We start from the raw sequence: 26062 nt of genomic DNA, 5'->3' as shown, positions 1-26062 counted from the left end.
GGAGTAAAAGCACGTGGGAAATCTGCAACTCCACATAAGAGGTACTAAAGCTCACAACGTCAAACCAAGGATATAGATGCAGAGTGATTGGTGTTGAAAAGTTTTGTCAATGTGAACTTCAATGATGATAAGGAAACGAAGAAACTTGGACCTTCCTCTTTTTAGTGGTCAGTTTAAAGTCAAGTTTTGAAATACAACCCAGATTGAAGCATCAAAACCAGCCCACAGACACTCCCCACCCACTTTACAAACTGGGCACATCACCAACAAAGAAGTATAATATGAGACACATGGTCTACTTTAAGGATATTGAAAATGAAGTTGAACTTTCTAACAAGGGACACACTGTGCATATTACATTCACAAGAGGGATTTATTGAGAGGAATTCAAATCAATATCCTGGAAATAAACACTAAACTTACTACTGTTGATGCGATACAGAGTAGTAACAATGTAAAAGAAAGAGTTGCTTTTTCATGAGCAACATAAGCAGTATAGCTAATGGATGGATGAATGAATGAATGAAACTTGGTGAACAATGACTGCGTTTACATGGCCCTGAGTATCCCGGTTATGAGTCATATCCCGGTTTTTATCATATTTGGGATACTGTGTTTACATGTGCACAGAGAAACCCGGTTATTCATATCCCTGTATACATGACAGAAAGTAGTATCCCGGTTTCTGATCACTGAATCATAGCTGCGCAGATAGTTGATATTATTTTACAACACCAGAAAGTTAGAAATTTTAGAAAAATTAGATCACTGTTACTGTGGGTTTAAAACCGTTAAATGCCAGCATTACGCAGCAAAAATGGAACCCACCTCGTTCCAACAACGGGAGAAAACAAAACTAATCTCGTTTATAGAACGCTTGCTTATAAAGCATCTGCAGAAACAAGAGACTGAGAGGATGGTAAGGAGCGAAAGGGAGATCTCAAATGAATAAGCTTATTATAACTTCATATTTAAAATTTTTATCACTTATTAGGCGATTATTATTATTATTATTATTATTATTATTAAACACAACGAAAGTTTGGCAGGAAATAGGGAAGCATCTTGCAGTCGACTGATTTCAACAAATAACTTTCCCGGAAACTACTTCAAAATAAAAGTCTCTGAAAACGGGGGCAGCTCAAAGTGGGTCTTAAAAAGTCTACGCTTTTATTTTGAAAAACACACCGGAAAAGTCATCGTTTCTAAATGTCAGGACTGGGAGGAGTTGACAGGCTGTGCAGGTCGCTTACCGAGTGCCGTCTTTCCATCTTCAGCTCACAGAGCTCCAACTCATGGCATAAGCGGTCATTCTCAGTAAACTATGCTCACGTTTCATTCATGGCTGAAAATTTAAACTGTTCAGTTCATGTTTTATCTAAATATCAGAGCGTTTTGACTGCCGTCAGATCACAGATTGATCCTCTGCAGACACAGCCACTAAACTGTCACTCTTTCCGGGCAGAGATCAGCTGATCCTCCGCCGCCCAGACAGACGCAGTATTTACAGTATCTAAAGTTAAATTAAGTTCAATCAAAGTTGCGCCTGCACACGTAAGTCTACAGCAGCCAGAAAACGGGATACTGCCTATACTTGGCACAGTATCCCGTTTTCTTTTGGAGTTCTCCAGGTAGCCAAAATGGGTTTCTCAAAAACGGGATACTGTAATATCCCGGTTTCTGTAGGTGTACACATGAACAAAGAGAAAACGGGATAATCAAAAAACCCGACAGAAAACGGGATACTCAAGTCCATGTAAACGCAGTCATTGTCATTTTGGGCTCACAGTATATGCAAGTCACATGCAATAATCCAGAGAAAGAATTAATTTCATTCATTCTTTCCAGATTTAATTTGGTGGATCTTTTATGCCTCTTATAGTGTAGATGGGGCCAAAAACACTCTTTTCCCTGAAAACTTTATTAGATATTCAAGTTCGAACAATTAGCAGATCATAAAACATATAACCCTCTCCATCACTTGTTCCCTAATACACTATTTCACTGCATGCTCAAAGAATGGAGTAGGGTGGCAGCTTTTCTCCCTGGTTATGTCAAAAACATCCATTTAGAGAGAACAGTTCATCTTCTTAGTAAATAAACTGCATGTAGTGTAGTTTTTAGTGAGTAGACTTCTTAAGTAAAGATGTCATCATCAGACCTCTGTCACGTATTTTTGCAGTGGGCCTGCACTGAGGGAAGTTGTTCTTTAGTTCTAACGAGAAAGAAAGAAAGAAAGATCTACAAAGATCTAGAGTAAAATTTAATCATGCTGCTAGGCTGGCAGATTGTCTTCGACTCCACTTGGGATAACTCAAGGGGAGGGGCTGGGATCCTGGCCCTACCCTGTCCTGGGCAGAGAATCTAACCTCTACCACATGACAAAACACATGAACAAAACGAGTGCAGCACAGCATGCAGCTGAAATTAAACCTCAGTCAATTAACAGGCATTACTTGACACTACTTATTTCTACTTAAAGGTGGTTAGAGAGCAGTTTTCAGATGCACTACAGTTGCTGCCTGGCATTAGAACTACATGGCAACCAGAGGACAGAAAAAATAATGAAAAAAACTATTACATGAGATAACAGTTGTTTGAAAACATTTCGTTTTCAAATTAATGACTACTCAATTATAAAAACCATTAACCATTCCCACCATAAGGCTTTAAAAATGTTTAATACAGTGATACTTTTGATTCAGCTTATTTTAACACATACTTACTCTTTTTGATGATATAAGGTACTGAGAAGTACAGATGTGTTGGAAAAACATTATATCTTCAATTATACTTCTAACCAAAAGCTGCCACAAGAGAGAACACAGTGTAAACTGCACTAAAATGCTGGTAGGGTATTTGTCTGCCTTTTTTGGTCAAGAAAAACAAGACATTACCAAATGTTGGATGCTTTTGATTTTTTTGTTTTCAGATGCTGTGGTATTAACAGATATGGATGTAGTTTCATTTTAACTAGAACCACACTAAACTTTAACATTCAGATATTGTGACAGCCCTACTCCTTTATATCCAAATCATACATTCTGAATCATTCCTCTGGAGGCACGCACATAAATTCAGATGTCAGGAATTAAAACAAGACTATATAGATCCCCATGAACTGACTTGGTAAACAGTGCATGATTATATTCTTGTATAAATGTTGTTCAGGGTAGCAAAAGCTTAAGCCGTTTGATCATTAACTGTGACACACAGAACACAAATCACCAGTTGGCATTTAATATAAATCCAACTGCTGGGAAGCTGGCAACATGTCTATCAATATCTAAAATATTACATTTGAACATGTCAGAGGATTACTTTAGAGACCTATGACAGCCCTATGACCTCAGCCGTGTTGTCCACAATTTAAATCAAAGTTTATAACCTAAACCTGTGAATTAGTGGCAAATCTGCAGATTGAATACAGTAAAATTATAAGCTTGTACTATATATGTGTGAGTGCAGCCATGCGCATTCAAGCGTGATCCCATTCCTCCCTGTAGCAGGGTAAACTGGTGTGCGGCTCAGCCAGTATGGATGAGCGACATGCTGGTTAGAAGTGGACTGAGCTGCTCTATAAGCCTTCCAACGGGGAGGGGATTAAGGGGGGGCACAAAAAATGTGTGCCAACCTATTAAAGGAACAGTGTACAAAAACACAAAGACCTCACAAAAGCTTTTGAGGGATAACCTTACTGTATGTTGTGATTTAACATTTCATTCAAGAAGAAGAACACCCAAGAATGTTTGATGTTCTATTATAAGGATTAAGTTAATTTCATATTTTATAGCTATTCAAATTCACCTCAACAGTCCAGAAAAATAAAAACATGTTACAGTTGCATGGGTCATCTTATTAGAGATACTAAAACAAAGCTTTGGCACATGAGATCCAGTAACACTGGCAAAGTGTAACATCAAACACTGCAAACTGTGTAAATAACAGACCTTTAAATGCCTATGAGGATTTTAGTGATTTGCTTGTATGTGTTTTTGTTTTGCTTGGGAAATAGGGACGATATGCAATATACCAGTATTCCCAAACTACTTTTTGGTGATACCGATACAGAAAAATACAACTGTTTTAATTGTAAAAAGCAGTGAAGTAGACAGTCTGGTGATTTTTTTATGTTTGGGACCTTATTGAAAAAATAATCAGGACTAATGTGGGGCCTGTTGAGTGTGTAGCAACCACCTATAACTGATAATATCTGCCCATACTAATATTATACCAATAACATCTTACATCTGTGGCAGAAAAAACAGCAAAATTATTATGCAAGAACTTTCTATATTCAATTCAGCCATTAAACCAGGATGAAGGAAACCGGAAGGACCCAGGGGGTTTAATAGGTAATGTGCGCAGGTAAGGTTCCTCAATACATATTTTGAGGTTGTGTTGTTTTTTTTAATCTGAAGTAAAGCTATCAAAATGTTAAAAAAAAACTTTTCAAAACCACATACTATTTTAAAACAATAAAATATCTATTACCTTTAAGTTCAATAGCACCAAAAAGCATTGAATTTTTGAATGAGAATAGATATATGACCAAATTTTGACCCACACCTGCTGCAAGGGAAGGACATGCACTTATTGATCAACATTAAAATAAAGTTGAGAGAGCGAGTGCCACTGAAGACAACAAAGTAGAACGCTATTTTCTGATTGTTTCATAGTGGTTTTTCTCTAAAAATCTTCTCGAAAGAGACTAAGGCACATCCCAAGTCTCTTAAATGATCTGTCCTCAGCTGAACCGGAAGTAGTTTCTCACCCACCATCTTAAGGACTGTCCCAAAGCTCTTAAACTGTTCGGAAGACAGAGGATCGAGGACACACAAGAGCAGGCTTCCCGGAAATCTTTTTCCTCACAGATACGCCCCTGTAATTGATATCACTTAGTGACCAGATGCTGCAGCCAGCAGACTTCAGAAAAACTTCATGGGGGCTTAATAATGGAGGAGAAACAGACCTTAAAACACACACCAAATGAATATTTGGTGGATCATAAACATTACTAGTTTTGAGAGTACTGATATGTGATGAGGTGGCATTTTAGTGTTTGAAATTAAAATTTACAGTGATAATTAAAGAGCATGAATGAAACTTATTATAGTGTCTTGCCATGGACTACTACTGTTTTCCTTAACTTACAAAACTGAATCATTTTTATTGAGTATGAGACTCCATAGAGGGATCCACTTTAAGAAATACATTCACAATCACGATTACATAGCCAACAACATAAATAATAAATATCTCATTTCATAGCGAGGCATTATGTTGGTAGAAATGGTCCATGTGTTTTTGTTATTGACTGCAGGTTGCTCTTCGTGTTTGGGTGTTTTTAATTACATGTATACTAACTGATGTCGCTTCACATGATGGTACAGATGAAAGGAGGGTTCATGTCTCTAAAACATCTTTCCTCAGTCCTCTCTCCTCCACTGTATTTCCTCTAGCTCTCCATGGGTCTGAGACACATGGGATGCACCTACTGACATAAATGTGCAGGAAGGGGCGGGATTTTGTTTGATTACTGATTAAATCATTCTCCTTCCTGCTTACTGTGTGCATCTCTGCTCTGCCCTCTACCACAGAAATGACATCACTGACTCCCCTTCTCACCACTCCAAACATTTACTGGTTCTTTTAGCATTTCATAAAGATGCACACCTGAACATTTGGGGCAAGAGACAGCACTGTGACCTGGTCCCTTTGTTTTCTGTATATCCCTACCTGTTCACTTTTGGCTGTGAGCTCCATATCACTACATACAAGCTAACACCTATAAAATGTCCTAAATAAGAAAATTACAATGTAAATACAGAGCCAAATCACTGCATGCACTTCATCTGGACTATTAATGATATGGTCCTGATATATAAGAGGAAATATTTCACTTTGTATACACATTTTTTTAATCTTGTTTATGTTTTCTTTTCCTGCTATTAGCAGTACATCTTACTGTGTAATGCATCCATTGACCCTTTCTTATGTGGAGGTTGGAAATCCAAAATAACTAAATTAACATTTTTTTGGTGCCCTGGGGGTCAATCTCTGTTGCCCTTGTTTTGATATAGCTATTGATGTTGTATGATTCTTACTTTTCTAGTTTTTCTTTTTTTTACTGTGCCCATGAACCTCAAAATTCAGGCATCAGAGCATCTCCCTCAAACTTCAACTATCCAGAACTCTGCTGCATGTCCCCTCAAACACATATACTCTCATGCCCACACTACCCAGATGGCCTAGTGGTTAGGTCACGCCCCATGTGCACAGGTGGCCTGGGTTTAAGTCTGGCCTGTGGCTCTTTCACTGCATATCACATCCCACTCTCTCACCTCTGTTTCTGACTCTATCCAATGTCCTATCTCTCCAATAAAGGAAAAAGCCCCTAAGTAAATCTTATACAAAAAAATCACTGAGCCCTCGACCATGAGCCCCTCAGCTTCCTTACCAACCTCTTTCACCATCCCAATACGTCCTGCAATCTCTGTTCTTCTAATGCCAACCTCCTTTCTCCACCACCACTTTATATCCCTCCCACCTCCCAAAATTCACATGCATCTCCTTTAATGTGTAAACAAAACATATTATCATTACCATGGAGCTCTAAGTTATTACTTATAACACAAGCAGATCATTTTAATACAAGCAGCTGAAAAACTAAATAAAGAAGCTTTCAGTTCAAATTCAGGGTCTTAATTCAGCTGATATTAGCCAGACTAACCTGGCCAAATCATTATTGTAATTTTACCCTCTTGGCAGCGCATTTCCTCACCTCTGGAGGATAACAAGTTCACTTTCCCTACTGCTTTGTGCTCAAAAGCTCTCAGCATTTTTAAAGACATCAACCTTTTTCATCAGCAGTTCAAACACTTCTTCGCAGTAAAAAGTGTTTACTAGCTCTGACATGTATTAAAAGTGCTGGCGTCAACTGTTGACAAGCTGTCCGTATAAATCAAGAGTATTATCTTTTAAGTTTAAATTAGTTTTTGACAAAAATGGTATCAAAGAGTCCCCTTTAATGTTTTTATAGCCTCAAATGTGTCTGTGTCATGATTTGTTTTTCTGTTTTCCATTGTCTTAATGTTGAGAACATTTCTGGCTTAGTTAATATCCTGAACTTAAGGGTTGGATTCTTGTATTACGATGTACAAGAGAAAAGCTTGGTCTGAAATTTTAACAATGCCTTCAGTTTTTAGGCATTTAACTCAAACATTACAAGGTAGTAGCAGACTGTACTGCAGCTCTGATGCTGCTTAAGGGAAGGAAATCATAACACAGTGAGGCTTTTCTCTGTTGTGTCAACAGAAAGCTCAAGAATGCAAAACAAACTCGAAGTGACAGCGGACTTAATGAATTTTAACATGTCCTCAGAATACCATTGAGTTTCATTATGTCATGTGGACCTACTTTCCCTGAAGGATGCTGCTGGATATTTCAGCGCTGCAGATGTTTAAAACAACATGTTTGCAATTAAGCTTTGCAAACATTTATTAAACATACAGTTTTGTGTTTTGTGGACCTCAGTTGAAAGTACTGGTTCTCTTTGTTGATTCTGAAAATTTGGCATCACATCAGAGCATTGCAACAGTTTAATAGGCTTGAGAATAAGCTCTTTTTCTTTACTACACCATATGATGGTCAGCCTGTTCTGGATTTGGAACTGAGATCGGAACCAATAGGCCTTCCTCCTGCATAATGACTTTAGCTGTTCTTAAAAGCTTACAGCGTGTGCTGAAATCTGACACCGTGCAGAGGGCATTTGTTCTCCTGGAAGAGGACTCACCGTCAAAAACTAATTAGACACCACAATGGCTCCTATTCAGCGCTACCAAGACTGCTGCTCTAACACGGACAGAGAGAGAAAAAGTTAATCTAACGGAGGTGAGCCAACGCTGGTTTATCCAGAGTTTGTGAGGTGTCTCTCATTGATTCACCAACAGAGGATTACACAACATCATTCAGGAAACAGAATGAGAACAGACACACAGGAACAAGCAACTTCTTTTCTTGTCATTGTTCTGCATCCTATGTAGGGGTTACATACTCTATGTGTTCCTGTAAAGTGTCCTTGGGTTTCTTGAAAGGCGCTATATAAATTCAAGATATTATTATTATTACTATTATTATTATTATTAAAATTTCAAACTTTCTTATGATAATATATGAAACTAGAATGGCCATCTGATGAGGCAGACCCATGCCTAAGCAGTGCCACCAAGGAAGCGGAAAAACTGAACAGGTGCGCAGATCATCACCAAAATGTAATCGATTCTTCCCTGTCACTATCCCAATATTCCCTGAAAGTTTGGTGACGATCTGACTTACCGTTCTGAAGTTATCTTATACAAATACAAACAAACAAAGAAATGGAACCATTTACATAACCCCCTGCCGATTTCATTGGTGTGGGTAACAAAATTATATTATTGATACTCTTTTTGATACAGGAGCAACGAACACTTGTAAGTCTAAACACTGTGAAACAAACAGAAAATGATGTCTTATTTCAAGCCATGTATCTGTTCTAAAAATCAGGGCTGATACCACGGTGAGGTAGGAGGTCACAGTACAACACAACAGGATACAAATATTTTCACATCCCTATAGAGAGACTTGTCTTTGTCCCTTTTCTGCAATAACAAAAACATACAAATAGAGTTACCCCTTAGTCAACCCTAACAGCTCCACATCATCACTTGTTCTTGTTTCTTCTGTTGTTTGCTGCTCTGGCCCTCTGCCACAGTGAGGCCAGTGTAGCATAGCCTAAGAAGCTATGCTGCTACCAGGCTGTTGGGCTACTGATGCACCACACCTGGTGTCATACTGTTTTGATTCGGTGCAGCTTGCATAAAAATAGTGCTATGCTCCCTGATTGCGAGTAAGAACAGGAGCACATGATACGATAAATTAATCATGAGACAGTATAATCGCCTCATCCCTAAACCTAACAGAAGCAATTCCATCTAACAACTGGTGTGTTAGAATCGACATATGCATATCGTACGACCCTTTGGCACATCTCACATTACCTGTTATTTAAAGATTTACTCAGAAAGAAGAACATGGGTCAGATCACACACTATGTATATATTAACAGTTTTGCCAATGCTGATAGCAATGATTTACCTCAGCCAAGGAGGTCATGTGATCAGCAGGGTTTGTTAGTTTGTTAGCAACATAACTCAAAAAGTTATGGACGGATTTTGATGAAATTTTCAGGAAATGTCAGAAATGGCATAAGAAAGAACTGATTAGATTTTGGGACTGATCCGGATCATCGTCTGGATCCAGGAATTTTTAAAGGACTCTTTACTATTGGAATATAGGGCTAATGGCGGAGGTCTGTGCTCTCCGAGTGCTTTTCTAATCAGTTCATGACTTCTTTTAGTATAAGACTCAAAACATTTTGTCCTGGTTTGACCAGTACTACTTCTTCAGACTTCTGCCCCCAAGAAAAGTCCTCCTCTTTGAATCAGCAGTTGGGTGAAAGTGATGCCAGCATTAAATTACCTGGACACAACAGATAAACTTTGGGTAATTTGTTAAGAATATCTGTTTCTGTTATGTTATCTGCCAATTGTTAATGTCTGTCAACAGGGCCGATGTTGATGCGTAATTTCTCTCTATCAATGCTTTGTGCCAAATAACTGATGCTCTTTCTCTAAAGAGGACTGCCCATCACCACACACTGCCTCTCCTTCTCTCGTTCTGTGTTTTTCTCTCTGCCTCCACAGCTTTGGGTTGAAGTTTTTTTCTTTTTCAATGTTATACCCTCAGGATATGTCAAACATTGGAAATCAGAAAACTTGACAACATATCATCAAAATATTATGAAAGTATTACAACTTATTATCAAAGTAACTTTCCTAATGTGCATTTGGTAATGCTTTCATGTTTACATTTTAATGTTGATGCAAACAAAGTCTGAAGATGCTACTTTTATTTTTCTTTTTAAATATAAAACTTAATAATATTATTTCAGTGTGATATTTTAGTAATATATTTTTAGCAAATCTTGACAATACCATGGCATCACAGATAACATTATCATTTTGGTCACGACAAAAATGATTTGAAATTTTAATACCATTACATCTCTAGTTCAAACTAATTAGAAGTTTCTTGTCCAGATCAAATTTTTTAAAAGGTAACACTTGCACTCTGTAACATTCGTGTCAAAGTCTCAAACTAATTGGCCTTTGTCTTTTCTTTTCCCCACTGAGCATGCTCAATTCTCATCATTGTGTCACTGACCAGAGCACAGAACTTTGTCAGATTAATCAATTTGCTCTTTAAAATCAAACAGAAAAAATATTAAACAAACTGCCAAGTAACCCTTAAAAACTTTTTTTTGGTAAATATTATTTTGGGGCTTTTTTCCATATTTGACAGTGGCAGGATCATGTTACAGACAAATACCAGGATTTTCTTCAAACTTTGCACAACTATCTCCTCAGGATCAGGTTTTTACATGTTGGAGGTCAAAGGTCATTGGGTCTCATGGCCATCCCTTGCCTTGAAGATTTCTACGACTCACTCTGCCACTGACATGACTCCCCTCTTCTTGACCGACCACTGTACTTTCACTGTCCAGCTTTTGTATTTCTCACAGAGGCACAAAACTGCCAGGCAGGTGTACTAGTTGTCACCGTGGCGATCAAATGTACTCCCTCAGAAAATAAATGGATAGGGAAAGAGCCTTTAAGGTCAGTGGGTCACTAAACCCCTACAGAGCTGCTACTGTATATGGAACAGAATCTCAGAGCAGGTAGCAGCACAAACTCCTACAGAGAGCAGGTTAAACCTTGCAGGCACGCAGGACAGCCAAAATATTATCTTACATTAAATGCATGACTGCAACTAAACCCAAAGACCCACAACAGATCACATCATAAAACTACAAAAAAGGATAAATTCTATATCCACATTATACTGCCTATTACAAAGAATTTATAAAAAAAGCAACAGACCACCAGTTGCCAGGATAGGAAAAAAAAAAGTTGTAAATAAAGAAAAAACAATGTTGTAAAAGCAAATTCCATCACTTTCACTTTAACTGTGACAACAGCTGTAAAAACAGCTGGAATTTCACTCACACCTGACACAAACACAGCAGGTGAGGCTCAAGCAAAACTATCACAAGAATTGACTTTCACTGAAACACAGAATTAGACTTTTCAACACATCAGCTCTAAATTTAAAGAAAGCATTTGTGCAAATACATGAGGACAAAAGGATGGAGCAGAAACACTTAAACATTTTACTTTTGCATACAAAGGCACAAACTTTTCCATGCATGCACTGAAAACTGGAGTCAGAGAGACATCCAGAAGACTAAATCTGACTGTGGGACATTCAGTCGAATGTTACAGGCACAATGCACAAAAAAGGAAAACCAAAGAAGAGATAAGAACCATCCCACAGGGAAACGCTGGTGTTTGAAAGAGCTGCTGACGTGTGAGCAAGCTACAGAAGTATGTTTGTGCATTCCAGTTGAAGGGTACTCTCACCAGGAGGGAGGAGACAAGCTGGAAAAATGCACCTCCCCCTTACCTGCCTACTTGAAACTAAAGAAAATAACTCATTGAAATACTCCATAATCATCAAGTTTTCATCACAAATCCATCTTGAATGGACAAAAAAATCAAGTCTGAAAACTGAAAATGCCAAAACGTATGGTTTCACTTTTGATGCATTTACTTCTTCTTTCATGAGCAATGAAAACAAAAAAGGCAAGTTCACAGAAAACTATGACTAAAGCAAGAGGTTCTCAAGCTTCAAAACAGCTGCAACACTGGTTAAGGAGCTTAAATCAATTGCATGCTTATACTATCAGATGTATAAAACTTGATTTAAACGTATTTAAATGACATTTTAAATCGTAAAGTAAAAAAAACCCAGCCTACCCGTTTTCTTGATCAAAATACAGTCAGTGCTGTTCTAGTGTTTGCTATCAATGCTGTCAGTTCACTGTTGTGTACATCTCTACAGGAGCTATAGTGGCTGCTAGTGGCGGGAAACTGCATTACAGCTTAAAGGTCACATATTAAGCAAAATACACTTTTTCCAGTTTCTCAAAAACAAAAATATGCGCCCCTGGCCTGTCCACAGTCCCCCCCAAGAATCAGACCCCCCTCCCCCTTCCACATTTCAGAAATGTGTGCTGAAACAAGCCGTTCTCCCTTCATGATGTCATGTGGGGAGCTAGACCGCCCCTAGGTTTTGTTGGCCCCCCTCTCTTGGAAGAAAGTTCCGAGAAGATTAGGAGAGCCACATCCATTTAGCCAAGTCCAATTCTGGAGAGGGTCGTGGTTAGGGGCGGAGTCAGACATCTCATCAACGATTAAAGCCACAGACATAGAAACAGCTCATTCTGAGCCGGGCTGAAACAGAGGGGTTTTTTTTTTTAGTCATGCAAAAATCCAATACTGGAGTGATTTTTCAGCAACAAACTTCACAGGCATGTCTTGGGGACCTCTGACGCCAATATAAACTTGTCTTAAAAAGGGTAAAATATGTGACCGTATGACTCTCACAACGGCAACATTTTCTCTCATATCTGACCATGAAAACAGCAAGAATTTGTTTCGACAGTCAACTTACTCTTGCCAATAAAGATCTATTTTTTTCAACAGCAACATATAAAAGCTTGTCTCCATTAAATTGATGCAATACAATAGATAAACATCAGTTACCAAAATTGGTTCATGCCAGACTATTTCTTATGGGTTAATGTCTGTGAACAGCGATCGAACTGGCTGACACCAACGCCAACTCATAAAACTCAAACACCCGTACATGAATAAAAAATATGCTTGTTACAATTATTGTTGCCAATATTAATTTACTGACACTTCCACCCCCTGGCTTAAAAGCAATCAGTGAAAGTCTTAAAACCCTTTAAGATGATATTTTTGAAGGAGTCATCAGTACACCATATTGAATCCTCTATATTTTTACCTACCAGAACATTTTGGTGTACAGTAAGATGCACTTTTGATTCCTTGGGTCACCGGTAACCTTGTGGTTGGGATTGTGCCCAATGTACAGAGGCTGTTATCCTTAAAGCAGACGGCCTGGGTTCAAATCCAGTCTGCAGCTTTTTTCCCCATGTGTCATTCCCTTTTCTTTTTCTCCCCTATTCACTATCCTTTCTACAATAAAGGCAGAAAAAAGCCCAAAATAAATTCTCAACAGAAGGCTGCATCTCATATCAAAGCGTAGCTACTATACCAGTGCAAAGTGCTAAGGCATGCTGTTATGACCTCAAATGCAGCCACCACAATCCCCCACTGCAACAAGCTGACATGACTAAAAACTCAACCCTGTTCACAGTAAATCACAAGCACTCATTTTACCGCACAAAACAGGCTGGAATACATGGAGATGTACTGTATCTGGTGGCTGGTTGCATCACTTTTTAACATCTTTTCTTCGTCAAAATCCTGCATTTAAATTGTCGGGCCAGCGTCATTAGCATCTTGACCCTGCAGCACAAAGCCTGAGCAGATTTAGGATATTCTATTTGTATCAGATGGTTTTTTAACTTACAACCTTTTCCATCTGCTGCATGTCATGGTTTACAAATAAATAGGAAAGCCAAAAGTTTCTTTCTAGAATGGCAGCAGCTTCAAGGTTTGTGATGACAGCTGATCAAAAAAACTTGTTTCAAGCTAATGTTTAATATCAAGTTACCATAAAAAAATTCTAAAAATCTGTGTACAACTAATATGAGGCAGAGATGAATTGTATCCGTTTTGTCAAATACTGAGCACTCCCTAAGTGAAAAACTGATGACTAGTGATGCTATTTTTCTGTAGTCTGCAACAGTTCATATAATAAAATCCTAATAAAATTCCACTAGGATATAATCAAAGTACATCTCTCAATATCTAACACACATCTATGTTTCTGTATTTTTCTCATTAAGGATGAAGAATCACAGTGAGAACTGTAAACACATTTTTGTTGATCCATGCATGCTCAATTTCCTGACAATCAGATGTCTTCCTGGATGGTTTGTGGAGAACAGTCTGAGGATTAAGTGTGCTAACATTTTGCCAATAAGGCTAATTTGTTATGATTTTAAGACTTTGGATGTCTTGGATGTCTATGACAGTTTCCAAAACAACACTAGCAGGCGTAAAGTCAACAAAGCCAGTTAAGGAAGTTTGTATTGCAGTAGACATATGTAAAATCTAAGGTTTATTTACATGCATGAAACAGATTTAAAGTGAGGAGGATTGGGCCTCTGATTACATGTTGATTTTAATAAATCCAGTATCCCAAGATTGTAAATTGTTAAGTTAAGAGCCTCAGTACATTTAATAACCTGGAAGCAGCAACTGTTTGATAGTTATGCTTGGAAATCATTGAAACAAATGAAATTTAAGTGTATTTGGAGAATAAATGTAGTTACTGCAGTTTCTAAAAGAGCTGCTGTTAATGGCTACTGCCATGATTCTTCACTACCTGGATGCAAGGAAGCAAAGTGATTGGATAGCATCTCATAGGAAACGCACAGTTTGGCTTTATTTTGATTTAGAAAATGGAGATGGAGATGAAGATGAATGTGGGCTTTATCTGGTTAAACAAGCATACAACCACTTGAATGAAGCAGAACATAACCACAATTAGCTTGCAAGGTGAATGGAAGGCTGGTGGTGTGAGCACTGTTGATGCTCATCATACTAATGTTTAGCCTTATAAAGCATACTTGTCTCAATTTTGATTGCTTTCCAGAACATTTTCTTATCTTTGACAACCTAGCTAGTATATATATTTCAAGCATATTTATCAGAATTTGAAATTAGATGCCTGGAAACATCCTTGGTAAAAAGACAAACTGTTGCTCTATGGTATGTACAAACAGTGGTTGCTTTGGTGTTTGCTGGGAAGACAATTTTAGCTTTACATATAAATGTATTCAAAACTACAATAACCTTTAAGTCATTTTAAGTCAGAACACTAGTGTCTGTCCATTTTCAGATTGAAGGTTTTCTAGTTAAACATTGCTGCTCCCAAGAAAGACCTTGGCATCTCACAAGTGTGTTCATCATCAGGTCCTCCAATCTGAAGTTCCAGGAAAGCTGGGATACTATCAGCAAAGCACTTTGCAATCTTCTCTGTTTCTTGTATGCAGTGATCCCTCCCAGTCTACAGACCTCTCTGTTTTCAGCACTGGGATCTGTCATCTGTCATCCTCTGAGCTGTGATCACTCACTGCTTGCATGCTACAGGATTCACTTACTAAAGTTGGGCAACTTTGATTGTAAACGTGCTATTGAAGATCATTTATTCAAGCAAAACGAGAGCGCTTATATTATTACCTGTCTCTAATACATCATTAAAAGCTGGAAACCTGACCCCTTTGGTTTAAATGTAAGACCCCACAGGGCAGAAACATGAGTCAGTACTATAACAGAGACCTGCAGCAGATGGACAAAGTCTGGATCATGATTCCCTACACAATATGTTATACACACTAAAGATACTTTTTAGTTTTGCTCCTTGGTTTTTTAGTTCTATATCTGTTATGTGTAATGTTTTTATTGAACACTTGTTGAACTGTCCTAATCTTAACCACTTTTGTTGCCATACAATTAACTTTAAAGTTGGTTCTCTGTGCTTTTTTTTTAACATAAATATACATCTAAGCTTGTGCTTGCTTTCCCACACTTTGGACACCACTTGATTAAAATACATGATTTGAATAGTTTTGAAGTCACCCGAGTCAGTTTGATGAATAGTGGGATTGTTGGCTCCCTGTAACTGGTTTAATTTATGATTCTTATGCTCTTTTCTAAAGGATGAAGATTAGTTGGTGGAATCTCTTGCTGGCTGTACAGCAAAGAACCAGCCAGAATGGCATTCATATTTATCTGTGTAAAAGATTACAATGTGCCCTTCTTTCTCTGATATAGTAAAGCTCAAAGCTTACAGTAATGAAACTGTAAACTGAAGATCTTGACTTAAACAAGTGAGATGCAAGAGGATTTTTAGTTTTGAAGGAAACTTTAGCCATAGAGAGCGCTACCTTCTTATGGAGTAACAGATCATAAAATCCAATTTTGGCACTGCATTTTTCCATTTAATAAAGAAACAAAAAAACAACAACAACAAAAAAAAAAAAAACCAAAGGAGGCCCCTCTCACTCACCTGTGGTAAAGCAGTATTCAGTTGTCTCTGCAGTGAGTCTCTTTCATGGCTAACTTCATGCAGTTTGCCCTGAGTCAGGCCCAGATTCTCCTGAGTCTCCCTCAGAGTATCTAGAAGACGATCCCTTTCCTCCAGCATGGACACCATCAGCGATTCAAAGTGACCTTCTGAGTCCGACTGAAGGGGGGAGCCAGAGCCTCGACGGCCATTGCCACCTCCCCCGCCAGGTCCTTCGGCCTCGCTGATGGTGGGCATCACCTCGCACATCATCTGCAGCCAGAGTTTGGACAGATTGGAGAGGGGTTGATGGACAAGAAGAAAGAGTTAGACGTTAGCAGTTGTATACATTATTGATTTCACCTGTAGTTCTTCTGCAGTGATAAGCAGTAAAATGACAGTTAGCCCAATAGTTCCAACATAATGATATTTGGGGAAAAAACAACATAACAATTCACAAAAATAATACTAACTGTTCACTGAGACATCATTATCAGACAGATGACATGAGGACTATATTTGTCACAGTTTTTAAAGCTACAACTACTCAAACCTGCTGTAATTTGCTGGCGAACTAACACATCACTGCAGATAGAATATACTAGGGGTGGGTAGTTACAGTTATTTCAGTAATTGAGTTCTGTTGTTATGTTATGAACACCATACCCAAGTACTTGCTAATTATGTTTATCATCTTTTTTTTTTTTTTTTTACTGTAAACAAAAAAAAAAAACATTGCTCACAGATCCACCAGTGGACCACTAGAACTCCCCCGATACCACACTGTAACCAGGGTGCTAACAGTAGCCGTTTTTACACAGAGATTCTGCAATAAAGTCGAAAAGGAATGCCCATCTCTGTTCTGCAACAAGCAATTCACACAAACGTGTAACAGAGCTGCGCACGCCCGAGCTTACACACACACTCCGTCGTCCCGTTATCAGATGGCAGCCACTGCCCGAGCTGCTGCTTTCAATGAAACTTGAAACTCTGGATTTCTCGGTTCAAAACTTTGTATTTTCTAAATGACATACATGGGAAAATAACATGAACATTCATTTTGATCAATTAGATCCAACAGACTTTTTTCCTTCATGTTTCTGAGTTTGAGGTCCCACTTTAAGCAGTGTCACAGCGCACGTATTTATGTCGGAGGTCAGAAACTTCAGGGTGCCAAGCTCACTTGAACACATCATGGAACTTTTCAGATGCTGCTGTGAGCAGAGATGTGTCTGCATTCTCCTCACACAAAGTGTGATCAGCTCTCTAACCTCACAGTCTCTCCAGTTAATCCACATTATTTTTTTTTTATCCCCCTGTTGTTTTCTCAGATGAAATGCCACTCGATTAAACCGTGCTGGTTTTTAAATCTCCCGTTTATGGGAACAGCAGCACACACTCGCCGTTGTGGAATGCCGTGACGTCCTTTCACACTCGTTGCGGAAAAGTCTGTTACGGATCTGATTAGGGATGCACCGATAGACACAGTCGACGTTGCGTCACAGTTGCGTCATAGATGGGGGCGGGGCATTTTGAGGGGGAAAACAACTCTTTCCCCCTCGCCCGCAGCACTGTCAGCCCGGGATTTTAAATTCTGATATATATGCTAACCGCTAAAATGTCATATATTGATTTCTTACAGCCAATTGACAGAGACAGATAAATTAAGAAATTACTCTAATAGGATCCGATTCTTGTCTGTATCTTATTAAAGAGTGGACGAATGATCCTATTCAATGGCCTGATGCGTCATTCCCTGACATCTTCTGCTACCTGGTTGAATCACCCGGTAAGAGGCAAAATCACGTTTACTGATGAATTAAACCTGTCATAATTTCAATGTCTGACAAGGAAATTAGTACGTTTTAGTGAATTTGTGCACCACACAATGGTTGTTATTGCACAATAGCCAGGAGCTGCATATTGGTTATTGACAACTCGGTATATCACGCAGGAATTTACACACACAACAGCCCCAAAAACTATCAGTCCCTGGAGGTACATAACTTTTTACAAGTGGTTTTGTCAGAGTTATGCTTCATCATACACTAATTACGCTGTATACTCATTAGCTTTTGTAACGAGGCATGGCAGCCTGCATAACGTAGTAGTTAACTTCTCTTAAAACTGGTAATTGAACATTCATGTTAACTACGAAGCAATCTAACACTATTTAAATCAAGTGACCATAACTCTGTCATACCTATAATGAAGTGCTGACTACAGATTTACACGTTTGGATCCCACAGGCAACCAAACTCATCCTCCTGCCGGATTGCTTAAAGCCACCACGTTCTTCTCCTCGGCTCTGTGCTTCGATGTGGTAAAATATAAAACTTCAGATTTTGATTTTTTTAAACTTATTTTTAGTGCAAAAGGGTATACAACAGTCGCCCGGCATTGTGGAAAGCGGTTTGTTTTCCCCCTCAGCACAAACCGAATGTGATGTTTTGTGGGCGTTCCTCTCTATGCCGACTGTATCTATACCAATCCTGGTATCGGGTATCGGCCCGATCAAGCCCCTCAAAGCTGGATCGGGTATCGGTGAGAAAGGGCCGATCCATGGTGCCTATCTAGGCAACCAGCTCTAAGCTTTTTCTACAAGGTTGTTTGCACTATTTTCTCACAGAATTGTCACTTTGTTTACAGTATGTGGTTAAAAACACTTGTGTAATACAGTTTTGTACTGGAATGTTGCCTCTGATGCGCTTTCTTTGTTTTTTGCTGCATTACCAGTCTACAGGGTATAAAAGTTTACAGTTAAATAGTAATTTCTGTAAGTTCTGAAGCATTGTTTTTACCAAACTGCTGGTAAACATTTAAACACTTTATAGGTTGAATAAATATCAACTTCAGTAATCTATATGTACAAATTTTTTGGCTTACCCAAAACAATTACCAGTCTTATCTTACAGTAGGGCATGCAGGTTATTCTTTTAACACTGGTATCGGATTGGTTTCGGTATCGGTCAATACCCAAAGCCCAGGTATCGGAATCGGGACCAGAAAAGGTGGATCGGTGCATCCCTAGCTCTGATACTACCTCTCGATCCGGATCAGAGGTGGGGCAAGATCGACCCCCAATTGCGGAACGGTCGCTTTCATACAGAACGGAATTGCAGAACGAAGGCATAACAGACATGGAAAAGATCTTTTAGATTGCGGGACTCCATAAAATCTTGAGTTGGTCCAACTCGAGCTTCAAGCCTTTGAGGGGTGAGTAGGTTTTCAAGTTGTGACTTCAGCTGTGTGCCTCATGCACAGACACACCTTGCTCTCCGTGACTCTCGTGTGGTGAGGTAAAATAACTCGAAGCACGGATGACTCTTCTTGAAGGTGCAACATTATGTCGCACAGGACTGCCCCGTGTTGAGCTACGTGATGTTTGCTGGTGTTTCGTGCAGCTGCTTTGACATGCTTTGTATTGTTTAGGAGGGGGCAGGGAGAGTGTTTGTGAAGTGAGGCACAAGTTGTACCACACTTTAGTGTTCCCCTGGAACATATTCCCCAGATATAGGCTACATTCCTCTTTCTAAAAAACAAAGCATTTCAGTCAAATTCATTCAATTTCCGTGATTTCCGTGTTAAATAGTAGATTCCATTTTTACTGGGCAATTCCGAGATTCCGTCTGCGATTTTTGTTAACATGGAAATCATAGGTCCCTAAACAATGTAAGCTAACCTGTACTGACAGGGGTGATGCAAAGATATGATTTGAAACTGCAAGATCTCCTTCTGTGCTAATTTCTCCTTATGCTTAAAGCTCATGTGTAAGCATCAGAATAGTATTTCTACATGCACGTTAACAGCATCTTTCTGCCACACTACTTCCAGGCATCATTTTTCCTGAGAGTTTCTATAAAGTAGTTGTTGTTGTAATCCAGCTCACTTTGCAAATAAAACCAAATCAATGACTTGAGTAGTACCTTTGTGTGTCCTTTATTTGTATTTTCTCTTATTACATATTATCTTCTGACCTAGTACATTTAGTTAGGCAAACCGAGAGACACATGATGTTAAATGGGTTGAACAATTATAGCCGAAAAAGTTGCCAGCGCAGTGCATCAAAAAAAGAAACATTACTCAAGTAATGACGTCCACAACAAGCACTACTTTTATACCAGACTAAGACAGTGTACTGATATCTCTCATATTTAACAGCCAAATTATTATAATACACTAGATATATAGGTCAACAGACAGTAAGAGACGCAGCAGTTTAAATGTAAAGGTATGAGCTAAAAGATTAACTTAACAACCATTTTACTTTCTTCAGCTGCAAACCTTGTATCTGGGTGTTTGTCAATGCCGTTGATCAATACAGTTCCAAATCTTGACTCTGAGTACAATGCATATCAATTCTAGATATTGTGTTTAAAATATGCACGGCATCTGCCCCCTTCAAGTTGAAATCAGGCAACTGCAATTTAACTTTTCTAATGGCTGATCATGTAGCAAATAGTGCCAGCTTTTGTTACCATCAGCTCAATAGTTACAGAAGTAAATTTTGCTAATCATATTACATGTGGTATAAAAATAAAGGTTATTTCAGTGGGAGCAGATGAAAGCCAAAGTTTCCTGAAGTGGTATACCTTTCCATGGAAACAGCAGGCTCCGCCAATCAAAGACATCATTTTGAGTCTGTAATTGTCGATGGTGTAGTTCTTTTTGCTGGAATTACAAATAAGTTTGGTATCCCACAAACTTGTGTCAACTATACAAGCACTTAACACTGTGTAACATACAGCTTACAATAAGATTTTTAGAAAAGCAGCATAGACTGTATGATGTTGCAGCTGATGATTATGGCATATAGGAGTGATTGAATGCACCTCAGCCCTTCCTTAAGGTACTTCTTTGAAAGTCCAGAGTAGATGCAGCTAAGCTGAAACTCAAAGTCTGTTGTTGTTTAAAATGTGGGCTTTAAAATGAGAAGAGGTAACGTAGACGATAGCAGGGCAGTGGGATTATAAGAACACCTTTGAGGTGATTTGAACTGAGTATTTCCAAACACAGGATCACTGGCCACCCAAACAGCTAATAGATGACGTAAAGGCAAAACACAGCAAAATCAGCTGAACCTAATTTTATAAAAGTAGAAAGAGCCAATAATCAATCACAGTCAACTAAACTAGCTACGTCTAGAGCTCTCTTAGTGACGTCAGATCAAGGAACAGCTGGGGGGGAATTAGAACCACCCTCCACACCAAGGAGCTTAGGTGCTGTAGACAGACTGTTAGACAAAAGGCCAAGAATCATGTGAGCAGGATTTTACATACCCACAAGGAACAACAATTTTCAAGTGGAGTAGAAAGTTAGCAGAGCCAGGGCAGCTCCTTTATCTTACTGTTTGCATCCTCTGAGATGCCAAAACAATCACTTCAGCGCACCAACACTTGACTCTATCTTGGACATTATAAAGCTGGACCATACCTGATGATACATCTAAACTGACAAGACAAAAACAACCTACAATCTTAAACATATGCCATGTTTCAGATGACACATATTTCTGATACAAGGAAAAAAATCTTAACCTAATTTATTAAAAGCAAAACACAAAACCAACGCTCTATAACGAGGTCAAGCCACTCAGGCTCAACAATGTTTATGAGGGGGAGGGTCACTCAGCATCCATGAGAGGGAGTGACAGATGGTGGGTCTAGTGTAAGCACAGAAATCCAAACGTCAAAAAGTAAAGATGACCAGCCAGTCTAGAGGCAGGACACACTACTTACATCAATTCTAAACAGCTTATCAAGTGGGAGTACTTTTGGAGGATTTATTAACATGAGGTAAAGATGATACAGGAAGATCTGAATACTACTACAGAACTACAGAAGACTTAAAATCATGTCTGTTTCCAGCTTAAGCGACCAACGTGTTGGCTGTGTTCTGTACAATTTAAACCATGTAAAAGAGTTTGCCTACAACTGTTAATGATTTCATTCCTCTCCTGAGTAACTGTCTTACAACACAGATGCAGTTTTTAAGTTTCCATACTCTCTGATATTATCATTGGTTAAAATCACACAACTACTCCCATTTTCTAAATATGTGGTTTCAGAAAAGCATTCTTGAGAACATTACGTTTTGTGTTATTTCAAGCATGTTGTTTCACAAGGATAAATAAATTACTTTGAAAGTATACGCTCCAAGAAAGATTAATAGTCTTATTTTGTGCTCTACAGAGCTTACTGTCTGTCACCAGGTTACAGTGATGTCTGTTACTCTTAAAGCATACAGCACTTGATGTAACTTTTAACATTAAAACCCACTACACTAATTGTTTATGTGAAGGCCAAACAATTTACTTTCAGTTTTTCTTTCTTGGATGTCAATGTTTGACAAAGAACACATTTAACATTTATTGTACAATCAAGTTCTGTCTGATATACAAAACAGTCTGGTGGTCACAATAAGCAGAGCAGGTAAAGTCTAGGACAGAAGGCTGGCGTTCTTTATAATTGAAAAGGTGTGTTCACATCTGTATCTGCTACAGGAGTTTTGACTTATCGACCAATCAGACATTAGTAAAACCCAATCTTGCTCATCCCTACACAATTTATAATGTAGACCAGTCTGGTTCAGTCACACTCAACACATTCTTTAACTTGGGTGATTACTTTTCAACTTTTTTTTTTTTTTACTTTTATAAGTCTGTTACTTTTCTTACCTTGGATGGATGGTGTTATTCCGAATATCTTTATGATCCACGTTTCTTTACTGTAAAAGTAAACGTCAACAAAGTCCAGGTACTCCAATTTAAGTTCCCAGATCAACAAATATCCCGAGTCAGTCGAAGTAAATAAATTCCATTCAGAGGCTGGGATGCATTAAGGCTGTTAAAAAGGATAAATGGGATCCTAAAGGCCTCAAAGAAACCCACATACAGTAAGCAGGGGGGCAGTATTTAAGTTTTGGCCGGCTAACCCAACGTTAGCAGGCTAGCGTTAAGTATGCTGGCGATTCGATGATTGCATATGTGGGCTTAAAGTAAAGTGTCCTTCTCTTCTTAGAAAACAGATTAATTTCCTATAAAATAGAGCTTAATTCCGAAAACACAACAAGTAGATTTGATATTACACAGTTAGGTGACGTGGAAACTGTTGTAGCATTGCTAACCTTAGCTAATTGGAAGCAGAGTTCTTTGGCTTGTTTAAATAGACAGTGTTAGCCACTAGCCTGCTAGATAGCCAACGGTTGCTAGTTTCTGATATGAAGTTAGCGAAGACAACGTCAAGATAAGCTCTATTCCGTATAAAAGTTAACCCCCTGATCAGATTGATATAAATATTTATCAAACATAATTGAAAATACTTCAACAAGTTTTTAAAATCATGATATCGACTCTAAAATATATGCTGAAAAATGATTAATCTATCATTAGCGCATCGGCTAACGTTAGCTTCCCGTCGAATCGGTGGAGTCGCGTCACCACATCACGGCTCCACTCGAAAAGTTCCAGCTAACATTCAACGTTAGCCACGTTTACGGTCCGCTTGGGAAATCCAAACTGGAAATTAAAACTTGTATTCCCTTCGTTTCCGGCCGTGTTTCCAGAGTTCTCTCGGTATTCCCACCAAAAAGGTCCGTCAGTCCGGTCCTTCCCTGTCGCCACTGCCTGCCAGCCTCGGCAGTCGGGACAGCCAATGATGGGCTCTGAGCGCTAGCTCTTTTCATTAGCCTGCTGTGCTAGTCCTCAGGAAGAGAGAGCTGCTCAAGCTGGCAACAGGAGACCGATGGGAATTTAGACTCACTTCTGTGATCACATCTTTTGGATCAGCTCTGTTTCAAGAGGCACCTAAACAGTTAGTGTGTGTGTGTGTGTGTGTGTGTGTAGCCAGTTTATTTACGGAGTACCATTCATAAGAAATTCCCATTTTTTTTGTAGAATTAAAAAAAAACTTTTGCGATAAGATAGGGAAAAGAATCTGGCATTGCAGGAGCACTGCACAAGAAACATAAATACACTAATAAAGAAGAAGGTATAAAGCTTATAACTGATATTTTGTGCTGAAGTAACAAAGTGAAACATGCAAAGTGACATGTTTACACCTTCTCACAGCCAGTTATGTACACAGTATACTGGTATGACATGAACATAGGATAGTGCAAAATGGTCTATTAAAAATGAAGATGTCATAGGTGGAATACAGAGCAGTGGTTCTCAGTTGGTGGGTTGAGACCCAAAAGAGGGTCTCAGCCTTTTCCCAGTTGGTCACAAATGTGTGTCACCTCCATCTTCTACATACAACAGGTTCGCAAATTGCTTCTTCTAGGCAACCAGCGCAGTTCCACTGCCTGAGCTTTAGTCCGGCTCTGGCGTGTCCCCGAAGCACCACTCTGCTCTGTTTTGTTGGAGATACCCTGCAGGTCTATTCTCAGCGCAGTCTGCTGCCAAACTGCATCAATCCACATAGAACAGACTCGTCCAAACACCCAGAAAACTTGAGACGTATTGGTCGCCTTCAAAATGCAACACAATGCACAGACTCCCGATTATAAATCCTCACTAGATCAACATTATGTCTTATCCCGCTGCACAAGCAAAACATCACCAGGAGTCACAGAGCTACTATGACACGACTGACGAGGAAAAGTCACCCTTTTAGGTAAAAACCACATAATTGTACATGTCACTACAGATTCTTTGTAGCAAATATAAACCTTTCAACATTATGATTTACTCACCCATGGCAGAAACAATGAAATCATGGAATCATGTCGAAATGAACGGCAAACCAACTCCAAAAAAACTAAGATAATCCACTGTTGACGAACGATTCCTGCATGAACTAGCATTCCCCCTGTGATATCTGATCAATGAATTTCAGCATGTCTTTTAAGATTTCTACCCTTTTCCTTTTTTGTTGGAACTACACAGCTTTTTTTCCCAAAATAACTAAAAAAGTCTGCAAGAAATGACCAAATTTCTGTCCTCTTTTGTTTTGTACTGTCTTTTTTTTTCAACGCTTATTCAATTAAGGGTCCAAACATTTCCCATTCAATAAATCTGAGTTGTAGAGCATTTTCCAAATTTAGGTTGCAGTTTCTCTCAAGGGGGTCATGGTGGGTCCTGATGCCCAACCAGTTCTCAAAGTATTTATTTAGATTTAATTTTATTTTAAACTAGTTTTTCTGGATCAGCATATTGAAAATATAAACACCCAGTGTATGATAAATGAAACAAAACTCACAAAATGTGTTTTTCAGTTTAAAAAAAAATTGTAACTTGTTTGCAGTGCATGAGTGAGGATAATGGGTTAAAAGTCTTTTGTTTTTTTAAATATATTAAGTATGTGAATATTGTAAAGTCAAAACATTTACTGAGTGACCTACATTCAGCTTTTACAAATGGAGCATCTGATAAACAGGAGTACAGTATGATGCAGGACTCACAGTTAGAACAACAGCGCCATCTTGTGGTGAATAAATGCAACACAAGTTCTAATTTATAACAGAATACACTGTCATGCCATGACTGCCATTTAAAGGCCAAACACCACTTTACTTTCAAGGAATTTGTTTTCTCTGATTCTGGAGACATCTGACTTTAAAAATTCAAAGATTTTTTCCAGAAATAAATAGCAAGAAGAAAATTCATACGAATGTTTTTTTATTATTATTATACATGGTTGGAGTTTTCAAAATCCTACCTTTTAATTTGGTCCTTCACAATTTTGACATTGATGAGAAAGCCCAACAAATTACTAATACTACTGCTAACAAAAATAATAAGGATAATCATCATGATGATCATCATAAAATGCCCATGTACCTCACAAGTTGTTAACCAAGCACAAAATAATGTAAAGTCTGCAAATATGGATTACATGTTTAAAGAAAAACACTAAAGCACATAACAGAGCTGTTTGTTGTTGTTGTTGAGTTC

At 38.6% G+C, this 26062-nt stretch overlaps 1 protein-coding gene across 10 annotated transcripts in view; it reads right to left on the bottom strand.

Moving 5' to 3' along the window:
- The window catches only part of ppfia1 (PTPRF interacting protein alpha 1), a 71293-nt gene extending 47442 nt beyond the window's left edge, over positions 1 to 23851 (bottom strand). For 7 of the 10 annotated variants that reach the window (XM_041782701.1, XM_041782709.1, XM_041782737.1 and 4 more), the window contains exons 1-2: positions 22844 to 23851; positions 16171 to 16440 (exon numbers count right to left, since the gene is read on the bottom strand). In XM_041782701.1, coding sequence (XP_041638635.1) covers positions 16171 to 16440 — 270 coding nt within the window. In that variant the 5' untranslated portion in view covers positions 22844 to 23851. The remainder of the gene's footprint in view (positions 1 to 16170; positions 16441 to 22843) is intronic. The other 3 variants (XM_041782756.1, XM_041782776.1, XM_041782766.1) reach the window with 1 other exon arrangement.
- Between the last annotated feature and the right edge of the window lie 2211 nt (positions 23852 to 26062).

This window comes from Cheilinus undulatus, linkage group 1 (assembly GCF_018320785.1).
Source record: "Cheilinus undulatus linkage group 1, ASM1832078v1, whole genome shotgun sequence".
In the NCBI taxonomy this organism is placed as follows: domain Eukaryota; kingdom Metazoa; phylum Chordata; class Actinopteri; order Labriformes; family Labridae; genus Cheilinus; species Cheilinus undulatus.
The sequence above is the reverse complement of the archived record's forward strand: the minus strand, read 5'-3'. Positions and strand labels throughout refer to the sequence as shown.